General features: G+C 41.2%; 1 protein-coding gene across 4 annotated transcripts in view; it reads right to left on the reverse strand.

Moving 5' to 3' along the window:
• The window catches only part of poe (E3 ubiquitin-protein ligase-like protein poe), a 59,804-nt gene that overhangs the window by 19,580 nt on the left and 18,173 nt on the right, over positions 1-22,051 (reverse strand). For 3 of the 4 annotated variants that reach the window (XM_089733095.1, XM_089733094.1, XM_089733093.1), the window contains 37 exons: positions 21,765-21,918; positions 21,226-21,390; positions 20,856-21,004; positions 20,517-20,623; positions 20,202-20,416; positions 19,223-19,386; positions 18,073-18,285; positions 17,571-17,735; positions 17,180-17,374; positions 16,884-17,068; positions 16,350-16,511; positions 16,143-16,275; positions 15,849-16,054; positions 14,938-15,171; positions 14,574-14,724; positions 14,358-14,491; positions 14,116-14,274; positions 13,940-14,026; positions 13,228-13,467; positions 12,317-12,497; positions 12,008-12,231; positions 11,635-11,782; positions 11,097-11,258; positions 10,664-10,829; positions 9,140-9,285; positions 7,160-7,231; positions 6,718-6,890; positions 5,759-6,035; positions 4,588-4,776; positions 3,884-3,982; positions 3,633-3,792; positions 2,785-2,947; positions 1,745-1,936; positions 893-1,116; positions 670-814; positions 385-576; positions 117-291 (listed from right to left, as the gene is read on the reverse strand). In XM_089733095.1, the coding sequence (XP_089589221.1) occupies positions 117-291; positions 385-576; positions 670-814; positions 893-1,116; positions 1,745-1,936; positions 2,785-2,947; positions 3,633-3,792; positions 3,884-3,982; positions 4,588-4,776; positions 5,759-6,035; positions 6,718-6,890; positions 7,160-7,231; positions 9,140-9,285; positions 10,664-10,829; positions 11,097-11,258; positions 11,635-11,782; positions 12,008-12,231; positions 12,317-12,497; positions 13,228-13,467; positions 13,940-14,026; positions 14,116-14,274; positions 14,358-14,491; positions 14,574-14,724; positions 14,938-15,171; positions 15,849-16,054; positions 16,143-16,275; positions 16,350-16,511; positions 16,884-17,068; positions 17,180-17,374; positions 17,571-17,735; positions 18,073-18,285; positions 19,223-19,386; positions 20,202-20,416; positions 20,517-20,623; positions 20,856-21,004; positions 21,226-21,390; positions 21,765-21,918 (6,306 nt within the window). The remainder of the gene's footprint in view (positions 1-116; positions 292-384; positions 577-669; positions 815-892; positions 1,117-1,744; positions 1,937-2,784; positions 2,948-3,632; positions 3,793-3,883; positions 3,983-4,587; positions 4,777-5,758; positions 6,036-6,717; positions 6,891-7,159; positions 7,232-9,139; positions 9,286-10,663; positions 10,830-11,096; positions 11,259-11,634; positions 11,783-12,007; positions 12,232-12,316; positions 12,498-13,227; positions 13,468-13,939; positions 14,027-14,115; positions 14,275-14,357; positions 14,492-14,573; positions 14,725-14,937; positions 15,172-15,848; positions 16,055-16,142; positions 16,276-16,349; positions 16,512-16,883; positions 17,069-17,179; positions 17,375-17,570; positions 17,736-18,072; positions 18,286-19,222; positions 19,387-20,201; positions 20,417-20,516; positions 20,624-20,855; positions 21,005-21,225; positions 21,391-21,764; positions 21,919-22,051) is intronic. The other variant, XM_089733096.1, reaches the window with a different exon arrangement.

Below are 22,051 nucleotides of genomic sequence, written 5' to 3' on the forward strand. Positions count from 1 at the left end.
GAAAAATAAAAATGTCAAGTTGATAAACTGAAAATGGGTTTATGAATTAACAAAAATATAAAAAAAATTATGATTCTTTTACGTTATTTCACCCAATATCTTGTTTTTTTACTCACCGGGTCTATTTTTAAGTTCCTGCACAGCCTGAACGGTGCGGTTATTGTAGTAGAAATTAATCGTTCGCACCATCTTGCTGCGTTTGATATCGCCGATGCGAAGACTGATACGACTGATCATGTGACTGTTCACTAACTTCACGATTTGTGTCGTAGTTGTGAACTTCGAATCAATCTGTTGACATTTTTTGAATAGATATTTTGACATAACCTATTTGATGAACACACCTTTGGGATTACATGTTTAGGAATTTTAGAGAATACTCACTTTTATAGTCGGAAGTTTGATGGTAGTCATAGGAACTTCAGGGTTGTTGCATACAAGACAAGGCTCAGACTCCAAGTAGTATCCATCAAGCTCCACATAGGAGCTTAATGCTGCATACAGTGCTGCATTGCCGTGAGAAGATAGTAGCTGGTTCTGTTTCCTGAGGAGTTCCACTGCACTAGCTACGAAGCTCTGCAATTTGAAGTTTCAGATAATTAAAAAGTTTAATTAAAATACTACCTATTTGTTTATGTGTTTTCTTGTTATTGAAGTAAGATCAATTACCTCGGTCTCAATGTTTGGTGTCTTCAGAGTGAAATATCCGAGTAGGTCAACAAACTGAGCTGCTTTTCGGCCGTACTGCGGCAGGGTCGGCCAGAGACCCCACATCATCGACACAAGCGAGGCTTGTTCGGACTGTGAAGAGTTGCTGAAACATACCAAAGCCATGAATTATCCTGACAATAAATAATTGTTACTAAAAAATTTATTACAAAACTACACTTACTTGTATATGGCAAGGAGCAACCCGTGTGCTTGCCAACGAACAGAGGTCGAATTAGTCTCCAGAAGGAATGCTTTCACAAACATTTTGAGTTCGTCTTGGTTGACTTGTTTCAATATTTGTTGGACGAGCGGCCCAACTTTCTGCTCTTGGAACTTGGAGCCGTCGGAGGTATAACTGTCGTTTTCGGCACTGCGTTCACGCTCGGGCCAATCAGTTCCAGCTTGCTGTAATTTGTTTTACACGAGGAATATACTACATTGCATAGATTTTACTATCATTATTCAACTTAGTAAATTGACGAGCTCAAGGGATTCAGCACGACGGAGTTAAGCAGTTTTTAGCGGATTTACCATGATATCACTACAGACATTATACATTAAATAAAAATGTAACACGTATGTCACTGTTCCAATTTCAATGGATAGACCTTTCCATAAACCGAAACCATAATACTAGATTTTTTTTCCTACCTAAGCTGATAGTCTTCAGAGGCTATTTCAGCGAAACCTTAACTAGTAGGTGAGCTCACGGGGCTCAAACCGGAGTGATGCTAACATTGACCCTAGCAAGAGCAGTGCTTCGCAGAATCTACCAACGGATCGGAAACGCGACCCACTGAGAAGATCCGGCGAGAAACTCTATGTGTGTCTATGGGTTAATTCGCTCGTCGAGCCCTTCATCGCAGGCGACGGGTTCGACGAGAACGTTGACCGGTGTGTACCCCGTCGGACGGATTCCTTTTGTTTGTTTTATGTTTATTTTATACAAAAGTTTAGGTATTTTATTTAACGATTGAGGCACTACGAAGTCTGCCGGGTCGGCTAGTATGTAGATAAATGGGGTGACGTGTACCTTGTTGTCCTGCTTGGGCGTGGCGGAGGCGGGCGCGCAGAGTGCGGCCTGCAGCAGCTGCAGCACGGTGGGCGCCACGTGCGGGTGCAGGCGCCGCGCCACCGCCACCAGCCAGCCCAGCGCCTCCGGCCGCTCCGACAGGCACGTGTGCTGCCAGTTGCCAGTGCGCACGCTCACTATCTCCGCACACGCCTAAAGACAATACAATACAATTATTCCACCGATCATGATTTGTATTTTTTTTATTGCCTTTGTAGGCAGACGAGCATACGGCCCACCTGATGGTAAGTGGTCGCCGTCGCTCATAGACGTAAGCAATGCCAGGGGCAGAGCCAAGCCGCTGCCTACTATACAACAGTATACCTATTAGAACGCAGGCAGGTGCGCCAAGTGACGAATTAGCTGATTTACGACTAATAGCTGATTATCACTCGCCATTATTACACATACAATATTTGATAAAGATTAAAAGACCCGCCGGCCGGCCACCAAACCGTTGGTCAGATAAGATAACTGTGCTCACTGGACTCTCTGTTGCGACCGCCCTGAGAGAAGCCGAAAACCGAAGGAAATGGCAGCTGATGGTACAAAGAGCCACGAAAGGCTTTCAGGGACATGACATGACCTTCAGCAATGAAGTATGCGACTCAGAAGAAGAAGAAGATGCATTCTTATCAAGTTTGCACATTGTGAGAATTGTACTCGTGTATAATGAGCGGTTTGATTTACGACGTGCGGAATGATTTTACATGTAATTCATTACCCGTTCTCACTGCTTCAATTTATTTACGAGAGGACAAGCTCACAGCTCACCTGTTGTTGAATGGTTGCTAGAGCCCCTAGACATCACAACCTAAAACCGTCCACTCACCTTGCGTTTAAGGGTCGTTCAACGCTTCAAACTAGGATGCATGTTTCGTGGCAGACATAGATTAGATAGTGGTATCTATTCATGCGGACTCACAGTATGCCCTAACACCAGCTTGTAATGTTATTGATATATCTAGTCAGATTCCCAGGTTACGTATAGCGGTTCACACCTTCAGATGGTCCATGAGCTGCACGAGCTTGTCGTAGGCGGTGTCGGTGGCGAGCAGCGCGCGCGCGGCGCTGAGGTGCGCGTCCAGTGCGTGCACGTCGCGCAGCTGCCGGTACCGCTCGCGGGTGCCGCACAGTAACAGCAGTAGTTTGCGAACTTGCTTCCTATATTGGACATATAAAAAGTTATATATATAAAAATTAATTGCTATTCGTTAGTCTCGCTAAAACTCGAGAACGGCTGGACCGATTTGGCTAATTTTGGTCTTGAATTATTTGTGGAAGTCCAGAGAAGGTTTAAAAGGTAGATAAATATGAAAATGCTCGGATTTCAATAAAAATAATAATTTTGTTTTCACTTTGATGTCCCCCCCGTCGGACGTATTCCTTTTATTTGTTTTAAGTTTATTTTATAAAAAAAATAGGTATTTTATTTATCGATTAAAGCACCACGAAGTCTGCCGGTTCAGCTAGTAACTTTAATATGCGGCAGAAATGCGCCTGTTGATATGGATGTGTGGAGTGACGAGAATGGACATGATAAGGAATGAGTATATCAGAGGAAGTGTAAAAGTAGCGCCCCAGTGATTGATAAATTAAAGAGCGGACGATTAGCGTGGTATGGACATGTTATGCGTAGAGAGAAGATGTATGTGCTAGGAGATGCATGGAAATGGTAACGCAAGGTAGAGAGAGAAGAGGTCGGCTGAGAGAGAAGTGAGTGTTAAAATAAAAGAGAATGTAATAGAAAAATCGCTGTGCCGACCCTACCTAGAGGAGTAAGGTGGAGGAGACAAACAAGAAGATTAAATTTTGATTAAAAAACCCCTTTTTTTGTTGTCATTCTCACCTCAATGGAGTTTGTTGATTCATCATATATTCACACAATAGAGTCCTCCAGCGTGCGTCAAAGTTCGCTGGGTCGCAGTGCTTGTAGATTTGACACGGCAGACGCAGGGCCATTTCCATAAGTAGTTGTGGATAATTATCGAACACGTCAAGAGCATGACCTAATAACATTATTAATTTAGGAAACGACCAGATAATTCGATAGCAAATACTTAAAAATGAATATGACAAAATAAATGTTGTGTTTCATACTTTTGACATAGTCCTTGACGAAGAATGGTTGCATGTCCGGCAATGGTTGAGGCGGCTGCGGTTTGAGCAGTTGCTGTCCAGACGGAGTCGCACCGGCACCTGTAGGTACGTGGAACGTTTATATAATCATCGAATACTGATAAACCTCCGTGGCTCATCTTATTGTGGGTGATTATCGTCGCTCGGATTTCGTACCGATATTTCCAGGGACAGAGTGAACTACTACTAAGTTTAAAATACAGAATTTTTTTTTCAAGTGTCTGTCCAATTTTCCATTTAAATGCTAGCAAACTATTACTCTATACAAAAGTACATGTGCATCTCTGTAAACAACAAAATTGGACGCGACAGAGCGACAGAAATATTTACTTGTTTTTACTGTAAGTAAATTTTTACTGTAAAATAGATCGGACTTATTTGTGGGAAATTGAGGGGCAGAAATTATGTCAAAATTTTTACTTTATTAATTTAGTATTTCTTTAAATTCAAATGTGTAATAATGATGCCTTATTTTTTGCTATTTTTAAGGCACAATATTTTCAAATGTTTTTTTTATTGTCCTTGTAGGCAGACGAGCATACCCACCTGATGGTGAGTGGTTACCGTCGTCCATGGACTTCAGCAATGCCAGGAGCAGAGCCAAGCCGCTGCCTATCGAAATCCAATAGTCTCAGTATTTCTCGCCCTTTTACTGGAATACGTACTGTTAGTCTTCTCTTTCCAATAAGGCAGCAGATGAGCCAGCACGCGGTAGCAGTGCGCAGGCGCGGCGGCCCGCTCCAGCGCTGCGGCCGCCAGCCGCGACACGTGCGCCGCGCTTGTCGCGCCCGCCGCGTCCACACGCTGCGCCGCACCGGTCGACGTCGAAGTCTTCCAACGTGCCATCAGTACACCTGACGACACAAAACTTTGTCTTGCTAAACAATTTCTTCTTTCGGTACCTTGATCTTAGTAGGGGTTGACCCAGAGGGACAATACGGGAAACGTAAACTTCACTGGTGGTAGGACCTCTTGTGAGTCCGCGCGGGTAGGTATCACCGCCCTGCCTAGTTCTGCCGTGAAGCAGTAATGCGTTTCGGTTTGAAGGGTGGGCCAGCCGTTGTAACTATACTTGAGACCTTAAAGCTTATATCTCAAGGTGGGTGGCGCATTTACGTTGTAGATGTCTATGGGTTCCAGCAAACACTTAACACCAGGTGGGCTGTGAGCTCGTCCACCCATCTAAGCAATAAAAAAAAAAATTTACATGTTGACTGCCATGAAAGTCAACGATGCCCTACGCAGCGCACTGAAGTAATTATATTCATTTTTGTCTTCAATCTTCCTTACTAAGGCGTAAGAATATCTAGTAGACTCAAAGAAAGACGAATCCGAACGTGCTGAGAATGAATCTGTCTAAGAGACCTAGGTCTAAAACAAACGCAGGCGCTCGCTTAGGAACAGAAATCGACATAATTACTTCAGTGCACTACGTAGATCATCGATGACATAAAATGCAGTCAATGTCTTAAATAACATATATAAGGTTAAATCATTATATATTTTTACCATTACTGTCAGTAACAAAAACTTAAAGAAATAGATATATCTGTAACTCAAATTAAACCTGAAACTTTTTAAGGCAATTCATTTTAGAATTTTCTGGTTTTCAGCATACTTGAATTTTCATCTTAGATTATATAAAAAAAACCACATTTATCATAACTACAAAGCGACCGAAGTACTATACTAAATTTACAACAGTTCAATATCAATTAAATATTACTAATTTAATATTACAATAATTCTTCCCTCCGTTTCTAATCACGATTTCTATATGCATAGTAATTTTCTCTTATCTACCAAATCTATTATTCCAAAGAATAACAAACTCACTGAGCAGTCTCATTATGACGAGTTGCAATTCTCTTCGATTGGTCCTCTCGTGGATCGGTGGCAAGGTTTCCTCTCCCTGGTTGTCGAGCTCCGACACCAACAGTTCCAGGCGCATGATGGCTAGCTGCAGTTCACCTCGCTCAGTACGGTCTTCAGTGGGGGCATTCTCTTCAGGTTTCATGTCCAGTTCTGCTACTAGCAGCTCTAGCAGCCTGTCTAGTACGGCTCGATCGCGTTCCAAGCTTGAATCCAAGTCGCTGGCTAGCATTAGGACGACCTATAGAAAATATATACACGTAATCATATTTTTTTTCTTAGATGGGTGAACGACCTCACAGCAGACTTGGTGTTAAGTGGTTACTAGAGATCCCATTCCACGACGCCCTTCATGCGGCCAATGATCGGAGGCGCTGGCGGGACATTACAAGGAGCAAAATCCTGTCGACATATAATGGTCACGACCCTCAGCAGTGAGGAAACGACGCGAGGAGGAGGTTGCTGGAGCCCATAGACATCTGCAACGTAAATGCGCCACCCATCTTAAGATATAAGTTCTAAGGTCTCACGTATAGTTACAACGGCTGCCCGACCCTTCAAACCGAAACGCATTACTGCTTCGCGGCAGAAATAAACAGGGTGGCGGTACCTACCCGTGCGGACTCACAAGAAGTCCTACCGCCAGTGATTACGCAAATTATAACTTTGCGGGTTTGATTTTTATTTATTACACGATGTTATTCCTTCACCGTGGAAGTCAATCATAAACATTTGTTGAGTACGTGTTTCATTAGAAATATTGGTACCCGCCTGAGATTCGAGCACCGTTGCATCGCTAAATCCGAATGCACCGAACGTCTTATCCTTTAGGCCACTATGACTTCAAATATACAAATATACAGATATATCGAAAATAAATTACTAAGACGTGACAATTTACTAAAATTCTTCTTAGAACATACCTGGAAGAATGGTATCGCTCGTACTCCAGGCAAATTTCTCAGAGTGGGCAGAGCGTCTAGAGCAGCCGAGAGCATGGACAGGCGCAGGGCATGAAGCTTACGGCTTTCACTTTCGGCTTCCACGGTCTTTGAGGTTGACGCAACCGGTTGGGAAGAAGACGTCGATGGTCCAGCTATGAAGTGATAGTTAAATTTAATATCCAAATCAAGACAAGTTTCACATTTTATACATAAAATTAATACCATTTAAAAATATAGCATAGATTAAGTTGTAGCTTATTTTGTAATTTGTATTTTATATAGTTAATAGTCTCGGTTTTCCGCTATTAAGTGAAGTTTTAACATAAGCCCGCGTGTTCGTGCTCAAGTAATCAATGTAAGTATAATGAAAGCATTTGTTTAAGAGCATACGACAATTTATGCGTGTCATTCTAGTACTAGCCTGTAACAGCGACAGGCGCAACGATGTTAGAAGCCGGCATTGTCCCAGCCGTCGGAGCTGACATCGTGTCTCCTAAAAACATTCACCATTTCAAAATGCTTCGAAATAACCAGAGATTAGCACTAGTTCGTTTAAATCTCAACATCAGAAGCGTGAAGTCAGATCTACCTTTAACAAAAATCTTTACACACCAATTCGTGGATATTTTTTTTGGGATGACGAGATCAAATCAATCAAATCAATTTAAAAAACTATAGAATAGTCAGTTTTTCTTTCAAAACGTTAATTATGAAACCAAAGAACTGTATTATACAAAATTATTTTAAATCTTGGGGTATCAGTGATTGTAATCGAGTTTCGAACGTCGGGCGAACACTAGTGTAAAGAAATGTTTATCATGACAATGACGCGTAATACATTAGAACCAAAAAGAGAGATAGACGGAGTGAAAGAGACAGCAACACTTAGTCAACAGGCGGGTATAATTTGTAAAGTGACCATCTTTGCTAGAAATCTGTTCCAGATAACCTTTTTTGCATAGAGATTTTGAAAAACAGACCGCAGGTATAATACAATACAATATGACTAACAATTTTTTTAATAATTTTAACGAAATGTACCGACTCTAGTAATAAATAATAAAGAAAAAGTGATAAATGAACACAATAATACCTAAATATGAAATGCAATGCAATGAAATGCATTTAAAACTTTGAAATCATGAATCTCCGACTTCATACCTCTAATGTCGGGAAACTTAGGATACATAACAATCCATCATGCTTTAAATTTTATTGAATGTAAAATTATAATAAACATGCAAAAGTGTAAATTAATTATAATAAAATATTATTATATTAGCTATTATCAATATTATCTAACTACCCCATTCAACCAATATTATCCAAAAACCATAAACTACCAATGTAAATAAAAACAATTGAATACAGTACATAACTGAAAACAATTGAACAATTTCGTTGAGTATCATATTTTCAATATGAACTTTTTTCCAATTTAGTCAAATAAATCTCATCTAAATTGCTAATCTTTTACAATTTTTTACTACTAACCCTTGCCATGCCGTGCTATCTGTCAACACAATAGTAAATATTGCAATCTGTAAACCTAAAGTTGGGGAAATTGGCGAAACAAACAAAACTGTATATGAAAAACTTGTTTTTTCAAACTCGTACTAAACAGTCGATGCAAGATTTTATAGAAACTGTAAAAGATTGGCCAATATAGATAAGACTTATTACTGACATAGAGTAGGACAATAATGTAGGAAGTGGGGGGGTTCATTTATTATAAAACTGTTCTTAAATGAAACATTTCTTAGGTGTAAGTATTAATAGAGTGCGCTACTGCCTATGACATCCCGAGCCCAGATTTAATTGTTAACATTTACGTAATGATTAACAAGTCTTTCAGATCCGACGGGCAGACTGTCAACGTACCCAAGGGGTTTTGGCTAACGGTGCCCACAAAGACCACAATATTAACAACGAAACCCCATACCTCAATCGTATTTTTTTTCTTACGAAGTACTCCTATATCAATAAATAACAATTTTTTTTTTATTGCTTAGATGGGTGGACGAGCTCACAGCCCACCTGGTGTTCAGTAGTTACTGGAGCCCATAAACATCTACAACGTAAATGCGCCACCCACCTTGAGATATAAGTTCTAAGGTCTCAAGTAAGTTACAAAATAATTTAACATAAATCGACTCACACAGTAGAACAAATCATCCAATGCGCTTGAAGGAGGCACAGTCCCCAAGATACTGGCTACGTTACCTGGTTGGACAGCCAGACTCACTCTCTGTGCAAAGTACCAGCTAGCTTTAGCATCACGTGTAACCTCCTTCAAGCGTTTGGAAATTTCTTATAATTGTATTGTAATAACGGTTAGTCCTTCAAACCGGAACTTGTGACTATCATGTGTGTAGGTTGGCAATTTTAGAATGGTACTGACCATACGCGCTACTGCGTCCAGAAACTCCGCCAATACTGTCCGCGCCGGAGCCGCCGCTCTCGGAGCCGCCGGAGCCCGGAACCTCGGCCGGTGACGTCCTCAGGGTGCTGCCGTCTGTCGCCGCTGTGCTGCCTTCATCGTCAGACCTGGATCCCAACAACGAAGAAGTCAGTTTTAAACTCTAGATTATTTTTATTGCTGTAGTGGATGGAAGAGCTTACGACCCAGATGGTGTTAAGTGAAGACCGGTGCACACCGGTGACATTAATCACGTTAATATTTAAACATGTACCCAGACTTGAATCGCGCAATAAACCAAAGGAGAACGGGGATGACCGAAAATCGGCGACGTTCGATTCATCTACTTTGAACAGCATACATCCTTTTGCTTTTTGTTTTTTTTTCTTTTATTTATCAAAATGTATTTCTAAATCTGTGTGAAAGGCTATAAATGATTTTATTATTATTATGTGTATTAAGCACTGCCACGCCTGGGAAGACGGCAGGACACACTCCGGCGAGGTGGGCAACAATCGGCCGGAGCGTTAGGGACTATTGGGAGAGAAACCAAAATTATTATTATTATTATTCATTCCGCCACCCGCCTTGAGACATAAGTCCTAAGTCTCAGTTCTTATAGTACGATAGCTCACCCGCCCGCCAGTTCAAAACGCATTAATGATACACGGTAGAAATAGGCAGGGTGGTCATAGGTCGTGCGGGCTCACAAGGCGCCCTACCACCGGTCGAAACCCTAGAGTGGGAATGTTGAGATTTAGACACGTAAAACTCGTTCTCATTCTTTTTAGTGGTGTCAAAAAATTACGATACTTCACTTCCACAAACGCTTATCTTCAGATTCTGTTTGACTGCAGTTAGTATATTATTGTGAAATAATGATTAAAAGGCTAAGCAGTGTCAAAGTTACAATCGTCTCTGGTCCCACCAGTGCTTGCAGAGAATTATGTAATACGTCATTTTTTATGTCACATCGCTAAGTACTTTTACAATAGATAGAATAGATGTATGTCACACTTTTTGATCACATTAAATATTTTTTTTCTACCTTAGCTGATAGCCTTGAGAGGCTATATCAGCGTCGCCTTAACTAGTAGGTGAGCTCACGGGGCTCAAACCTGATGACGTTGCTAACACGAACCCTAGCAAGAGCCGTGCTTCGCAGAATCTACGCCCGGATCGGAAACGCGACCCACTGAGAAGATCCGGCGAGAAACTCAGTGGGCTGTGTCTGTGGGTTACACATTTAATAAAGATTTGTAATGTAACGTGAAATGAAATTGAACACCGGCTATAAGTAGGTTCCGGTACTAATTTTTTTTTTTTTTTTTTTTTTATTGCTTAGATGTGTGGACGAGCTCACAGCCCACCTGGTGTTAAGTGGTTACTGGAGCCCATAGACATCTACAACGTAAATGCGCCACCCACCTTGAGATATAAGTTCTAAGGTCTAATATTATTAATATTACATAATATATACAAATATTTTGTGAAATTGTAACACACCCGGGCGGTGAGACAGTAGCGTCGCTGTAGCCGGGCGCGGAGGGGGGCGGCGCGGAGGGCGGCGGGGGCGCGCGGCGCGGCTGCTCCTGGAGGGAGAGCGCGATCGCGAGCTCCACCATCGTGTCGTCGTCTGCGTCCGGCGGGATGTCCAATAGGGCTTCCAAGCCTACGAAAAATAAACAATATTATTATTTTAAATATTGAAAAAAAAACTGCAAATTGAAGGATGACTATATAAACCATATCTGCCATTCCGTTCCTCCGTACCACTCTTTAGCTTACTGAGCACTTTAGAATATAATTCGTTTTTGGGTGTTACCACTGGAACTGGACGATTCACACTCACGAGTATTCTAACGCTTGCTACAGCGCTGAAATATCGGCAATTATTTAAACAAATTAGCAAGTCATGCTTCTATTAAAAAACACCAACCTCCATCAGGGGCGAGAAGAACCATAGGCTCGAGCGAATCATCGACGTCCATGAATTGATTGTCTTGATGTTCGTCACGATTAGCACTGAGATCTGACTCGGAGACCGCGGCCTCCGTTATGGAGCTTGTCGGCTGAGCTGTGGTCACCGAAGATACAGCACCTAAATTCATAAGGAATTTTCATTGTGTTATATTTCTGTTATAGAGTCTGCAAATTTATTCAGGGCGAATTTCATTAATTTCGGGCTCAATTCACTCCTGAGTTCCATGTAACCGCTCTTATCTTTAATGATCAAATTCGTGTTTATCACTGCACCCTACAGCTGAATCACCATCACCAAAGTGGGATCTCGGATAGTAAAATTTATCATTACATACGAGGTGGCGTTATGTTCAAATTGCATAATTTTTTTTTAGAACAGGACGTCCGCTGACCCTTCTTGTAATTCATAAAATAATAAAATTGGTCCCATCTAAAAAACAATAACGAAAGTGATGAACTTGCTGGTTTAAGTCGGTGAATTTCATTTTACTTACCGGGTGTATTCGGTGGTGACGGAATGAATACGCGACGCCGTTTAACTCTCGGTCGCAGAACTCTCATCAGGGCAGCTTTAGTGCCGAAGCTGATGCTTTGATCCTCGGCGAGTAACAGCGACAGATAAATTTGATTCCCAAATTCGATCTGCAAAAGTATCGCTACCTTTAATAACAGTCTTATGAAACTTCGAGGATATCAATTAAACGGAACCACAAGAAAAGCACTAGCTTTCAAACAAGAAATGTCCAAATTGGTTCACCAAAAAAAATTCTAACACACATAAAAAAGTCGAATTGAGAACCCTCTTTTTCTATGTCGATTGAAACTGATTTATAGTTTAGCTGTATTCTAATATGTTATTGCTCTTACACATTCATGATCTCCGTGCAGTTGGAATGCGTGTATTGTATCAGCGAAGGCGTGCAGTGTCAGCTCAGAGTGTCGAAGACCATACGAAAGAATCCCAGGAGGTCCCCCAGCTGTAGACTTGCAGGCGGCTAAGCGCCACAGCACGCTCGCAAGTAACGCACACAAATGTGGCTCCTTATCTTTCTCGTCTTGACTCGTATTTTTCCATAGAACAGACCATTCGCCTAAAAGCAAGTCATTTAATAGTTATGTAACGAAGTTACCTTTGAAAAATTCAATCGGCTTCAATTGTTGTAGATATCTTCTTACCAGTAGATGGTTTCTGCGGCGTAGGAGCGCTATATTTAACTAGATGAACTGGTCTCGCCACAGCGACACCTCGGGCTAGTAGGACCAGCCTGAAGTACGCCTCCGGGTCTATGTTATGAGGGTCCGCCGTGTCACGGAGCTCGCGTAGTGATGTACATACGTACTTTAGTATGGCTTGATCCTATCAAATAAAGAAAAAATACTTTAGCTGTGTGCGTTTTATAAGAGACCACAACAAATGGTAACTGTACGCTAAAATGTATGTATGAACATACAACTCTCACAAATAGCCAATGTGAATGGATGAAAACGACTTGCTGTAGTTATAATCTAAAATTCAATTTATGTATTGATTTCAATCGTAATCTATGCATTCGCACATCTTGTATTTTTGTTTTTGTACCAAAAGCGTATGACAAGTAAATTTAACAACTGGGTGTTCTTCGTGGACTTTAGCTGCCGTCACTACGGAGCGGTCACCGTCCTCGTCGAACCCGTCGTTTGCGACGAGGGGCTCGACGAGCGAATAAACCAATAGACACAGCCCACTGAGTTTCTCGCTGGATCTTCTCAGTGGGTCGCGTTTCCGATCAGGTGGTAGATTCTCCGAAGCACTGCTCTTGCTAGGGTCAGTGTTAGCATTACTCCGGCTTGAGCCACGTGAGCTCACCTACTAGTTAAGGTTACGCTGAAATAGCCTCTCAAAGCTATCAGCACAGGTAGGAAAATAACACTATATAGGGTTCCATCTAATTTAACGGTTATCAGATTTCAGTCTCAAAATGTTTGCAAGATCATCGTAACGACAATGCAGGAACATTTGATGGGTAGAAAGTATAGGTAGGTAAGAAAAAAAACTACGGAGCGTATCCGCGTTACTCGGGTTCTATATAACAATAACAAACATGAACCTTGTACTGGTGATAGTTGGCATTGTGCACGGCGCGCAGCAGACACTGCGCCCGCGCGTGCAGGTGCGCGCTGGCGGGCGCACACAGCAGCTTCCTGGCGGCCTCGGCCCCGTCCTCCGCGCCGCCCGCCGCGCCCACCGACGCGGGCGTGCCGGCTCCCAGCTCCAGCGTCTCCAGGGCCGCACAAGCGAGCCGCTCCAGAGGGCTCGGCTTCCACATTCCGCTACTGCCTTCTGCCTCCTGATCATCGGAATAAGAAATTAAAGTTAATAATTTTACTGGTGGTAGGACCTCTTGTGAGTCCGCGCAGGTAGATACCACCACTCTGCCTATTTTTAAATTTTTTATTGCCCTTGAAGGCAGACGAGCCGACCTAATGGTAAATGGTTACCGTCGCCCATGGACTTCAGCAATGCCAGAGGCAGAGCCAAGCCGCTGCCTACCGCATAATACTCTCCACAAGCCTCTTTTGAAGGACATGCCGTACCGTGAAGCAGTAATGCGTTTCGGTTTGAAGGGTGGGGCAGCCGTTGTAACTAGATTTGAGACCTTAGAACTTATATCTCTAGGTGGGCTGCGCATTTACGTTGTATATGTCTATAGGCCCCACTAACCACTTAACGCCAGGTGTCGTCCACCTATCTAAGCCATAAAAAAATAAAAACTAAATCATTCGGTTGTTTAATATATTATATGATTGAATCCTACATACCTGTACGATTTTGCTAGATGACGGACAAGCAGAGGGATCCTCGCTTTCATCGGGCCAGCCAAATTGTTCCTTGGTCTTACCGTAAACCTAAAAAATTAAGCTACGACATTAACAAAATTTAATTTTACCAAAAAATACAAGTCGTATAAATTGTATTCGTAATCCAAACACCTCACCTTAACAGAATCGACCATTGTAACAGCTTCAGCGTCCGACGAAGGTCCGAAGTTTATCACCAATTTTTTATCTGACTGAAGTGATTCTTCACGAGTCAAAGGCATGTCGAACCAGCGGTTGCGAGTAACGTTCGTAGTTTGTAAGGAACGACCCAGTATCTGTAGTATCAAGAACATCATTAATAGTGGTCCTATGATTGTTTTCAACTTTCTATTGTTGTGTTCAACTAAATATTACTTACTTCTATATAGGCGGGAGTTTTCGTAACATCTTGACTGCCCAGCAATACTCGGAAGCCACAAATCACCATATTCGGGTCTGAATTTATGACTTCCAAAGAAAATCCAGTCACTTTGGTAGACACTACGTACAAACCTACAAAAATAATTATTGTGTACTTAAGTCATAGAATGACTATTAAATGATGTAAATAAAGTAGTCCTTGTATGAACCTCACCAGTTGTATTGAGTCGGTGTTTGATTAACGCAGTATTGTATACTTGGAGAAGATCGTTTCCACCAAATTCGATGTCATTCATTACAACACAATGCTCAAAGAAATCTATAGGGAACTGAGTTGTTCCGTTGGCACCGGACTTAGATATGGCCTGTAAATAAATGTTGATTAAAATTAGTTGTTTGACAAAAATGTTTTTTTTTACAATGACGAGTACTGATAAAAGAATAAATGAGATATATGTCAAATTCCTTATTTTCAGTGTTTGGTGATATAATTAAATAAGAATCGTCCAAGAATCCATAGTCTATGTACACCCAACCATCATCGCACAAAGACTCGTCACTGGTCGAAAGAGACCTACTTGATGCGATTTCCGCGGCGCGTGGTGCGTGTTGGTGCGGGCGCGGCGGCGCGGCGCGTGCGCGGGCTGCACGCTGGGGGCGAGCCAGTACCCAGTCTTGTCCGGGTTGGCCGCATACATGCGGAGGCTACCGTCTTCACACAACAGAATCAACGTGCTTTTCTGTTCGCCTCCGCCGCCGCACCAGTGGCGCACCGCCACCATATCCGTTATCTTGGCTTTGGCCGGGACGACCTGTACAAACGTTGATTTATATGTTAGATAAAAACAATATATACGTTTCTGATGATGTACAAAGATAGTACTTACAGCTGTTGAAAAGATTGTGAAATAAAAATCATGAGAAAAGCTTTTCTATGCAATTAGTATTTTTTAAATGTATAATTCACCTAAATGGTAGGACCTCTTGTGAGTCCGCACGGGTAGGTACCACCGCCCCGCCTATTTCTGCCGTGAAGCAGTAATGCGTTTCGGTTTGAAGGGTGGGGCAGCCGTTGTGACTATACTGAGACCTTAGAACCATATCTCAAGGTGTGTGGCGCATTTACGTTGTAGATGTCTATGTGCTCCAGATAACATCAGGTGGGCTGTGAGCTCGTCCACAAAGCTAAGCAATAAAAAAAAAAAAAAACCATAAAATTATCATTACTATGACATTTCCAAGAGAATGGCCAAATAAGCTCCACAGCAGCTCTAAGAGACAGAAATTTTTCACTCGTTTTACGTTTATCCAAGCGGTCGGATGTGGATTTTATAAATTAATTTGCTTTTAATCAACTAATTTAAACTTCTGTAATGAGTTACAGGATAAGATAAGTCTAATACGTGCCTATACCAAAAAATACTCTGGAAGATTGGACTGTTTTTTTGTTAACCCCGTATTGCATTGTGAATATTTCAGACATATGTACCTTTATTTCTTGCACGAAAATGTTAGTAGGTGTCAACATAAGCACGACCGGGTTGTTCGACGCTTGCATGACCGCTGTGATCAGACCGGGATGTCCGGGCACCTCCGCCCACTGACACAGCGACTGCACGCCCCCCTGCTTGCCGCCGCCGCGACCGCTCCCTTCCTTCTGAGTTGCGGCCGCCGACAACGTGATCATCGCTGTTCCTAATATAAAGAAATAAACTAGCTTAATGCATATGGTGTACGGTATCGGAGAACAAAAGATTTATACTTTTTTTCTATAAATTATTACCTTTTAAGCTCTCCTCAACAGTGTTCAACGGAGCAAGGAAGCTTTTGCCTTGAGCGTACGAAAAGAATAACATTTTCAATGTATGCGAGTAGTATATGGAGACTCCACCACCGCCAACCAGTCCAGCCACGTCCTGAACGAAAAACATTATTAGCGTTATCTCTTAAACGTCACTATTGTTATTTCTTTTTTAAATAAAAAAAGTACCTGTATTTCAGGATGGAGTACTTCAAGAGTGTTGGTAACGTAGAAGGTTCCGAGGCTCGCCCTGGATTCTTCACTCATGGGCTGCCAGTAGATGTGGCCGGCAGAGCTCATGCAAAGCATGTGCATAACACCGTCTTGGTTCAAAAAAGTTACATCTCGTACCTAACATGAAGAGAATAGTTATCCTTGTCCGCTAGCCAAAGTAATTCAAACAAATTAATAAAACTATAATGTACTTGATATGTTTTCTGGTAAGTCTCTGGGGATCATAAAAATCATAAACAACAAAGTCTCATTGCTATCGGAATAATGGTCACCCTTTGAACCATTAACTTAGTAAGTTGAACTATGATGATAACATGGGGGCTCTCAGCATAAAACCACTGCTAATTGCGAAAATGTATTATGTTGCGAATTTCATCTACAATCAATCCTTAGCGGCCATTCGTTATTACAAACTTTAAGTAGATACTATATTTTTTAGAATGCTAAGTTAATTTCAAGCTAGTTAAAAAATAAAATAAAAATACTCACGTTTCCACTAGGCACGAGGAAATGATGCATGGGGTTGTTCAAATCCTTGCTGAGGTCATAAATCTTGACAAAATCCGATGTTATCAGCGCAAGTTGCGTCTGTGATCCAGGCAGCCATATTGCTTTAATGACATAGTTGTTACCCTCTAGACCGGTGTTGAGAACTAGGTGATCTGCTACGGCACCTAAATTAAAAGTCTACTATAACATCTAATGTGAAAGTCTTAAAAGGTACTAGTTCTAGTCCATTGATAAGAAGAACTTTAATCGACATTAGATAAAGCGCACGTTCTTACCTGCACTGTTAAAGGTCAGGACATGACATTCCTTGAGACCGCAGACTGCGAGCAAATCTTCATTCCACGGGTTCCCGCCCAGACTTAGAACCGTGAACGGTATCGGCGCGGATGACAAGCGCGTTAGTGTAAGTTTATGTTTCGACGAATCAGCTTGTTTCAGTAAAGTTGATAGCTGGAGAACTGTGATCTTGCCTGTAATTAATGAATCATATTTATCTATGAAGAGTAATGTTTTTAAGTCGATTCGTGCAATTGTACTTGTAATATATGTATTTACTTATTTAATATTTTATGCTTTTCTAAATGTAAGCAGTCTAAGAAAAACTTGTTTCCTTATTTTTAATTATTTTAAACAAATAGTATATATAGTCTTAAGCGACAGTCAGACCTTTCTCGTGAGATACAGCTAAATGTTGCCTGCGTCCTTGAGGCGACGCCAGGCAACACATGGCAACACGTCTTAGTTTATGTGCAGTCATCAGTTGCCTGATTGTTTGTCCGTTTTCTCCAGTGTATGACATGCGCACGTTCTCGAATGCACCTTCTTGTGAACCTGACAAAAAAAACAAAGTAAATAAAAATTCGCAAAAAAAAATGTTTTTTCCTGCCCTCTCTGAACGTTATGACGACTATATATCGACGCTTGAAAGGCAAACGTGACTAAGCGACAATAACTGCTTTATACATAAATGATAGGCAATAATCATATTCGATGCGCAAAAAATATATATTTCTAGGTCTATTAAAATGATTTCAATCTTACAGGTAGATTCTTTAAAATAATTTTTTTTTCAGGTATTTCAAATTTAAATTAGTCTACTGTAAAGTTCACGCATTGTCGCTTAGTCACGTTTGCCTTTCAAGCGTAGATATGTATAGTGCGGGTGTACCTAATGTAGGCAGCATGAGGTTGTCTGTGTGCGTGAAGCGTTTGTCGCCGAGATGCAGATGCGCGAGTGCCCGCATGGCGCGGCCGTGTGCGCCCGTGGGTGCGTGTCGCTGGCACGCCGCACGCACGGCCCCGCCCAGCGCCTCCAGCAGGCGGCGCACGCGCTCCATGCACGCGCCCCATCCGCCGTACGACGACAGGAACGCGCGACACCCTAGTACGTCAACCAAAATAAAATTAATAGCATCCGATCTAGTAAATGCGAATTTAAAATTAAATAATTGTTCAACTTTTTTCTGTTAAAATTATATATCGTCGTTGTTAAACCAAAATCTGCTATGTGCACGTTTTGAGATTTTTACTTTTTGACCTTTTCGTATAGTTCACAGCCCTATCTACCGTATAAAAAAAACTGTTATGTGTCCCTATAGCTATATAATATTTATCTATAGCTTTCATTTGATATAGTTCTTAAAAATTCACCTTCATATCATAAAATTTTATACGAAAATGTTTTTACTCGTTAATTCAAAATAGAGTTTTTGCACATAGCAGATTTTGGTTTGACAGCGACGATATATTATATTGCATGATGTAATTTCATAATGTAAAACAATACATATGGCGTGTAATTTCACTGGCATTAGTATAATATTACAAAAAATACCATAGCTTTTTACTATTTTGGAGATAGAATCCATCACCTCATTAGCTCAGTTGTTAGTAGACAGAAACTACTGAGAATGCTTCTTTCTTGAGGACATTTAGTATCCGAGGTCTGACAGTACTTGTTTTGTTCTGTATATGCTTTCGATGCACATAAAACTAAATAAAATCTTACTTTGGAGTAGAATGCAGAAAAATGTAATCAGATTACACAAGTCTACAAAAAAAAATTCGTTCTTGTCCTAGCGTTTATACTAGGTTTTTCCAGTTAATGATTCACAAAAACGAAAATAAAATACCTTATTTTGGTATAAAGTTTGCTTTGTGATAGTTATAGTAATAATACTCATTTTTAAATTTTTTTATAAATTTTAAATAATTTTAATACTTTCCAGAAAACTGCGCTATGAGAGTGGGGTGTTTACGTTTACACAGTGCCACAGGTGTTGACCCGTGTTATTCGTCGACTAGTAATAAAGGAGTACCTTGTATGTTGTGTGCGTGCACGGGTCGTCTGGGCGGAGTCATGAGCGCGGGCGCCACCGGGCTCGAGGGCCGGCGCCGGATGGACGGAGCCGGAGTGCTTTCCTCTGCACCTGTTCTGGTCCCCGCGGCGCCGCTCACGGAACGCTTCACCAACGCTTGACAGCTGCAACAACGTACTCATACAATATCGACTCGAGATGTTATTCTAGATTCACCGAGCTAGTAGATGAGCTCACGGGACTCAGACCGGGAGTGTTGCTAACACTGGCCCTAGCAAGAGCAGGGCTTCGCAAAATCTACCGCCGTATCGGAAACGCGACCCACTGAGAAGATACGGCAAGAAACTCAGTGGGCTGTGTCAATGGGATTTATTGATATATTATAATGGGAATTAGTGTAATATTGTAAAATTAAATATGGCTGCTTTTATTTAGGAGTTATATCAAAGCAACATTTTTTATTGTTTAAACGCGCGTGAGTAGCGCAAGACATATCCGAGTAAATGTTATGTTACAGTCATTGCGCCGGGCAGTGAAATACTCAGCCTTGTTCGAAAGAAAGAAACTCCATAGAGGATACAATCAAGTGTTTAAAAGCTGAACACAAACAACTTACTAGACATTTTAGTTGAAACTCGAGAACTCTGTTCTGGTAAGGAAAACTATCTAAACTATGTTTTTTTTTTTTTTTTTGCTTATATGGGTGGACGAGCTCACAGCCCACCTGATGTTAAGTGGTTACTGGAGCCCATAGACATCTACAACGTAAATGCGCCACCCACCTTGAGATATAAGTTCTAAGGTCTCAAGTATAGTTACAACGGCTGCCCCACCCTTCAAACCGAAACGCATTACTGCTTCACGGCAGATATAGGCAGGGCGGTGGTACCTACCCGCGCGGACTTACAAAAGGTCCTACCACCAGTATAATGGTGGTATATGTATATAGAAATAAAAAAGACATGTTGTGAACAGTTACCTAGAGTCGGGCTTGGCGCCACAGTCGCAGAAGAAGTTCCCGAACTTCGCATAGGATACATCGTGTCCTCTGTGACAGACTCTTGCGCACACAGTACACACGCCGACGCCATCGACCATCTTGCACGTGTGACAGTGATACCAGTGTTGGTTCATGAACTCGCGTTGAGTCACCGTGAACGTGCACAGCTTGTACTGGAGCATAGCATCTTCATCCTAAAAACAATTGTAACGTTACATTATAAAGAAATTCGGGAATCGATGTGATTATTTACACAACGGCAACACTTGCAGGATACGTTTCACGGAAACTCACCGAGTCGTCGGCGCTAGTGTCGTCTTCGTCTTGTTGCTCGTCAGTATAATCAAGATCAAAGCCAAGATCAGCAGGTGACTCCCATGTTGGACTGACTGAACGCCAAGCTAAAGGAACAAAATCGAGTATTCAATTTTCTTAATTGACAGATTCTAAAATAAAAATTAAAATCTAAAATTATATATAAATAATAATTAAATGCTTTTTTTTATTTGAAAATTATTTTTAATAATTATGTTATTTATTTATTAAAAACTATACTTACTATATGTTTACTAGATGAAAATTACTATATGTATATATAGTACATATTTATTTCAGTTAATGATATATTCTTACATTGCGGTGGTGAAATGTTGATAGAGTGCAAGGCGTCAGTTAAGTAGGATAACAGAACGCAAGCTGATTCGATCTGCGGTGCGAGAGTACCGTCCACTTGTCCTTCCTCTAACTTCTCCAGTATTTCCGGACTGCTCAGGTTGTCGACGCTGTTAAAAATTTTAATTTAAAAAAAATATTAAAGCTGAAAACTGACTGGATAGTATTGTAGTCTACGTTAATTTTCCTATTCTTAATTATTTACAAACTTGGATGATAAATTTTGATTACAACAAGAACTAAAATTTATCACTATTATCAGGAGGATGAATGATGATAATTTTTAGAAAACAATAATATATAATAGACCATCAAGGAGTGTAACACTGACCAGGTGGCGAGCCAGCCCACGGCCGCCGGGAAGAGCAATCTGTGGTCGGAGCCGGCGTGCGCGTCCGCCAGCCGACACATCTCGCGCAGCAGCAGCGGCGAGCACGCGCTGTCTCCGCACACGCTGATCAGCGCGGTCAGCATCCGCTCACTCACCTTCTCGTTGCTGTAAGCGTAATAATGTTAATACACTATCCTTATCGCCTTATGAAAATGAGATCGATATATATATTTTTTATATTTATAATAAATTTTATCTATTTATTTTCAGTGATTTGGGGTTTATCCTCTGTATGTATATTTCTCAATGTTAAGGCAAAAGGCCGATTTTCATTTTAACAATATTATGAGACTCTCGTTATTAAATCTCTTTCGTGTTGTCCTAATCTGTGCAATTTTAGAAATAAAGTAATATCTACTTTCTCAATTTTTTTTTGTTTTAAAGACTACAGAATGAAAGTCGCATACAGCAGGTAGATCATAATATACATAAATATTTAAGAGGCGCTTTAGTTTTGACTAAATATCAAAATTACTCACCAATGCAGTACGACATGTTTGCAGAGAGCAGAAAGTAGCGTGGCATTGTCATTGGCCACGTCGGTGAGAGGGGCGGGAGGCGTCTCCACGGAGGCGGTGGGCGCGACGCTTGTGGCAGGAGGACCGTCTTTACCCTCCGACCAACTACTCGTCTCTGATAAACATTATATGCTTTATTAAAAAAAGATAACAACTAGATTAGAATGTTACTATATTGAAATGTTCTCACCAATGAATAATTCAAATATTTATTATGCAATTATCATCTGTATTTAAATTCCCTGGAT

This window comes from Bombyx mandarina, chromosome 15, assembly GCF_030267445.1.
Source record: "Bombyx mandarina strain Sakado chromosome 15, ASM3026744v2".
NCBI lineage: Eukaryota > Metazoa > Arthropoda > Insecta > Lepidoptera > Bombycidae > Bombyx > Bombyx mandarina.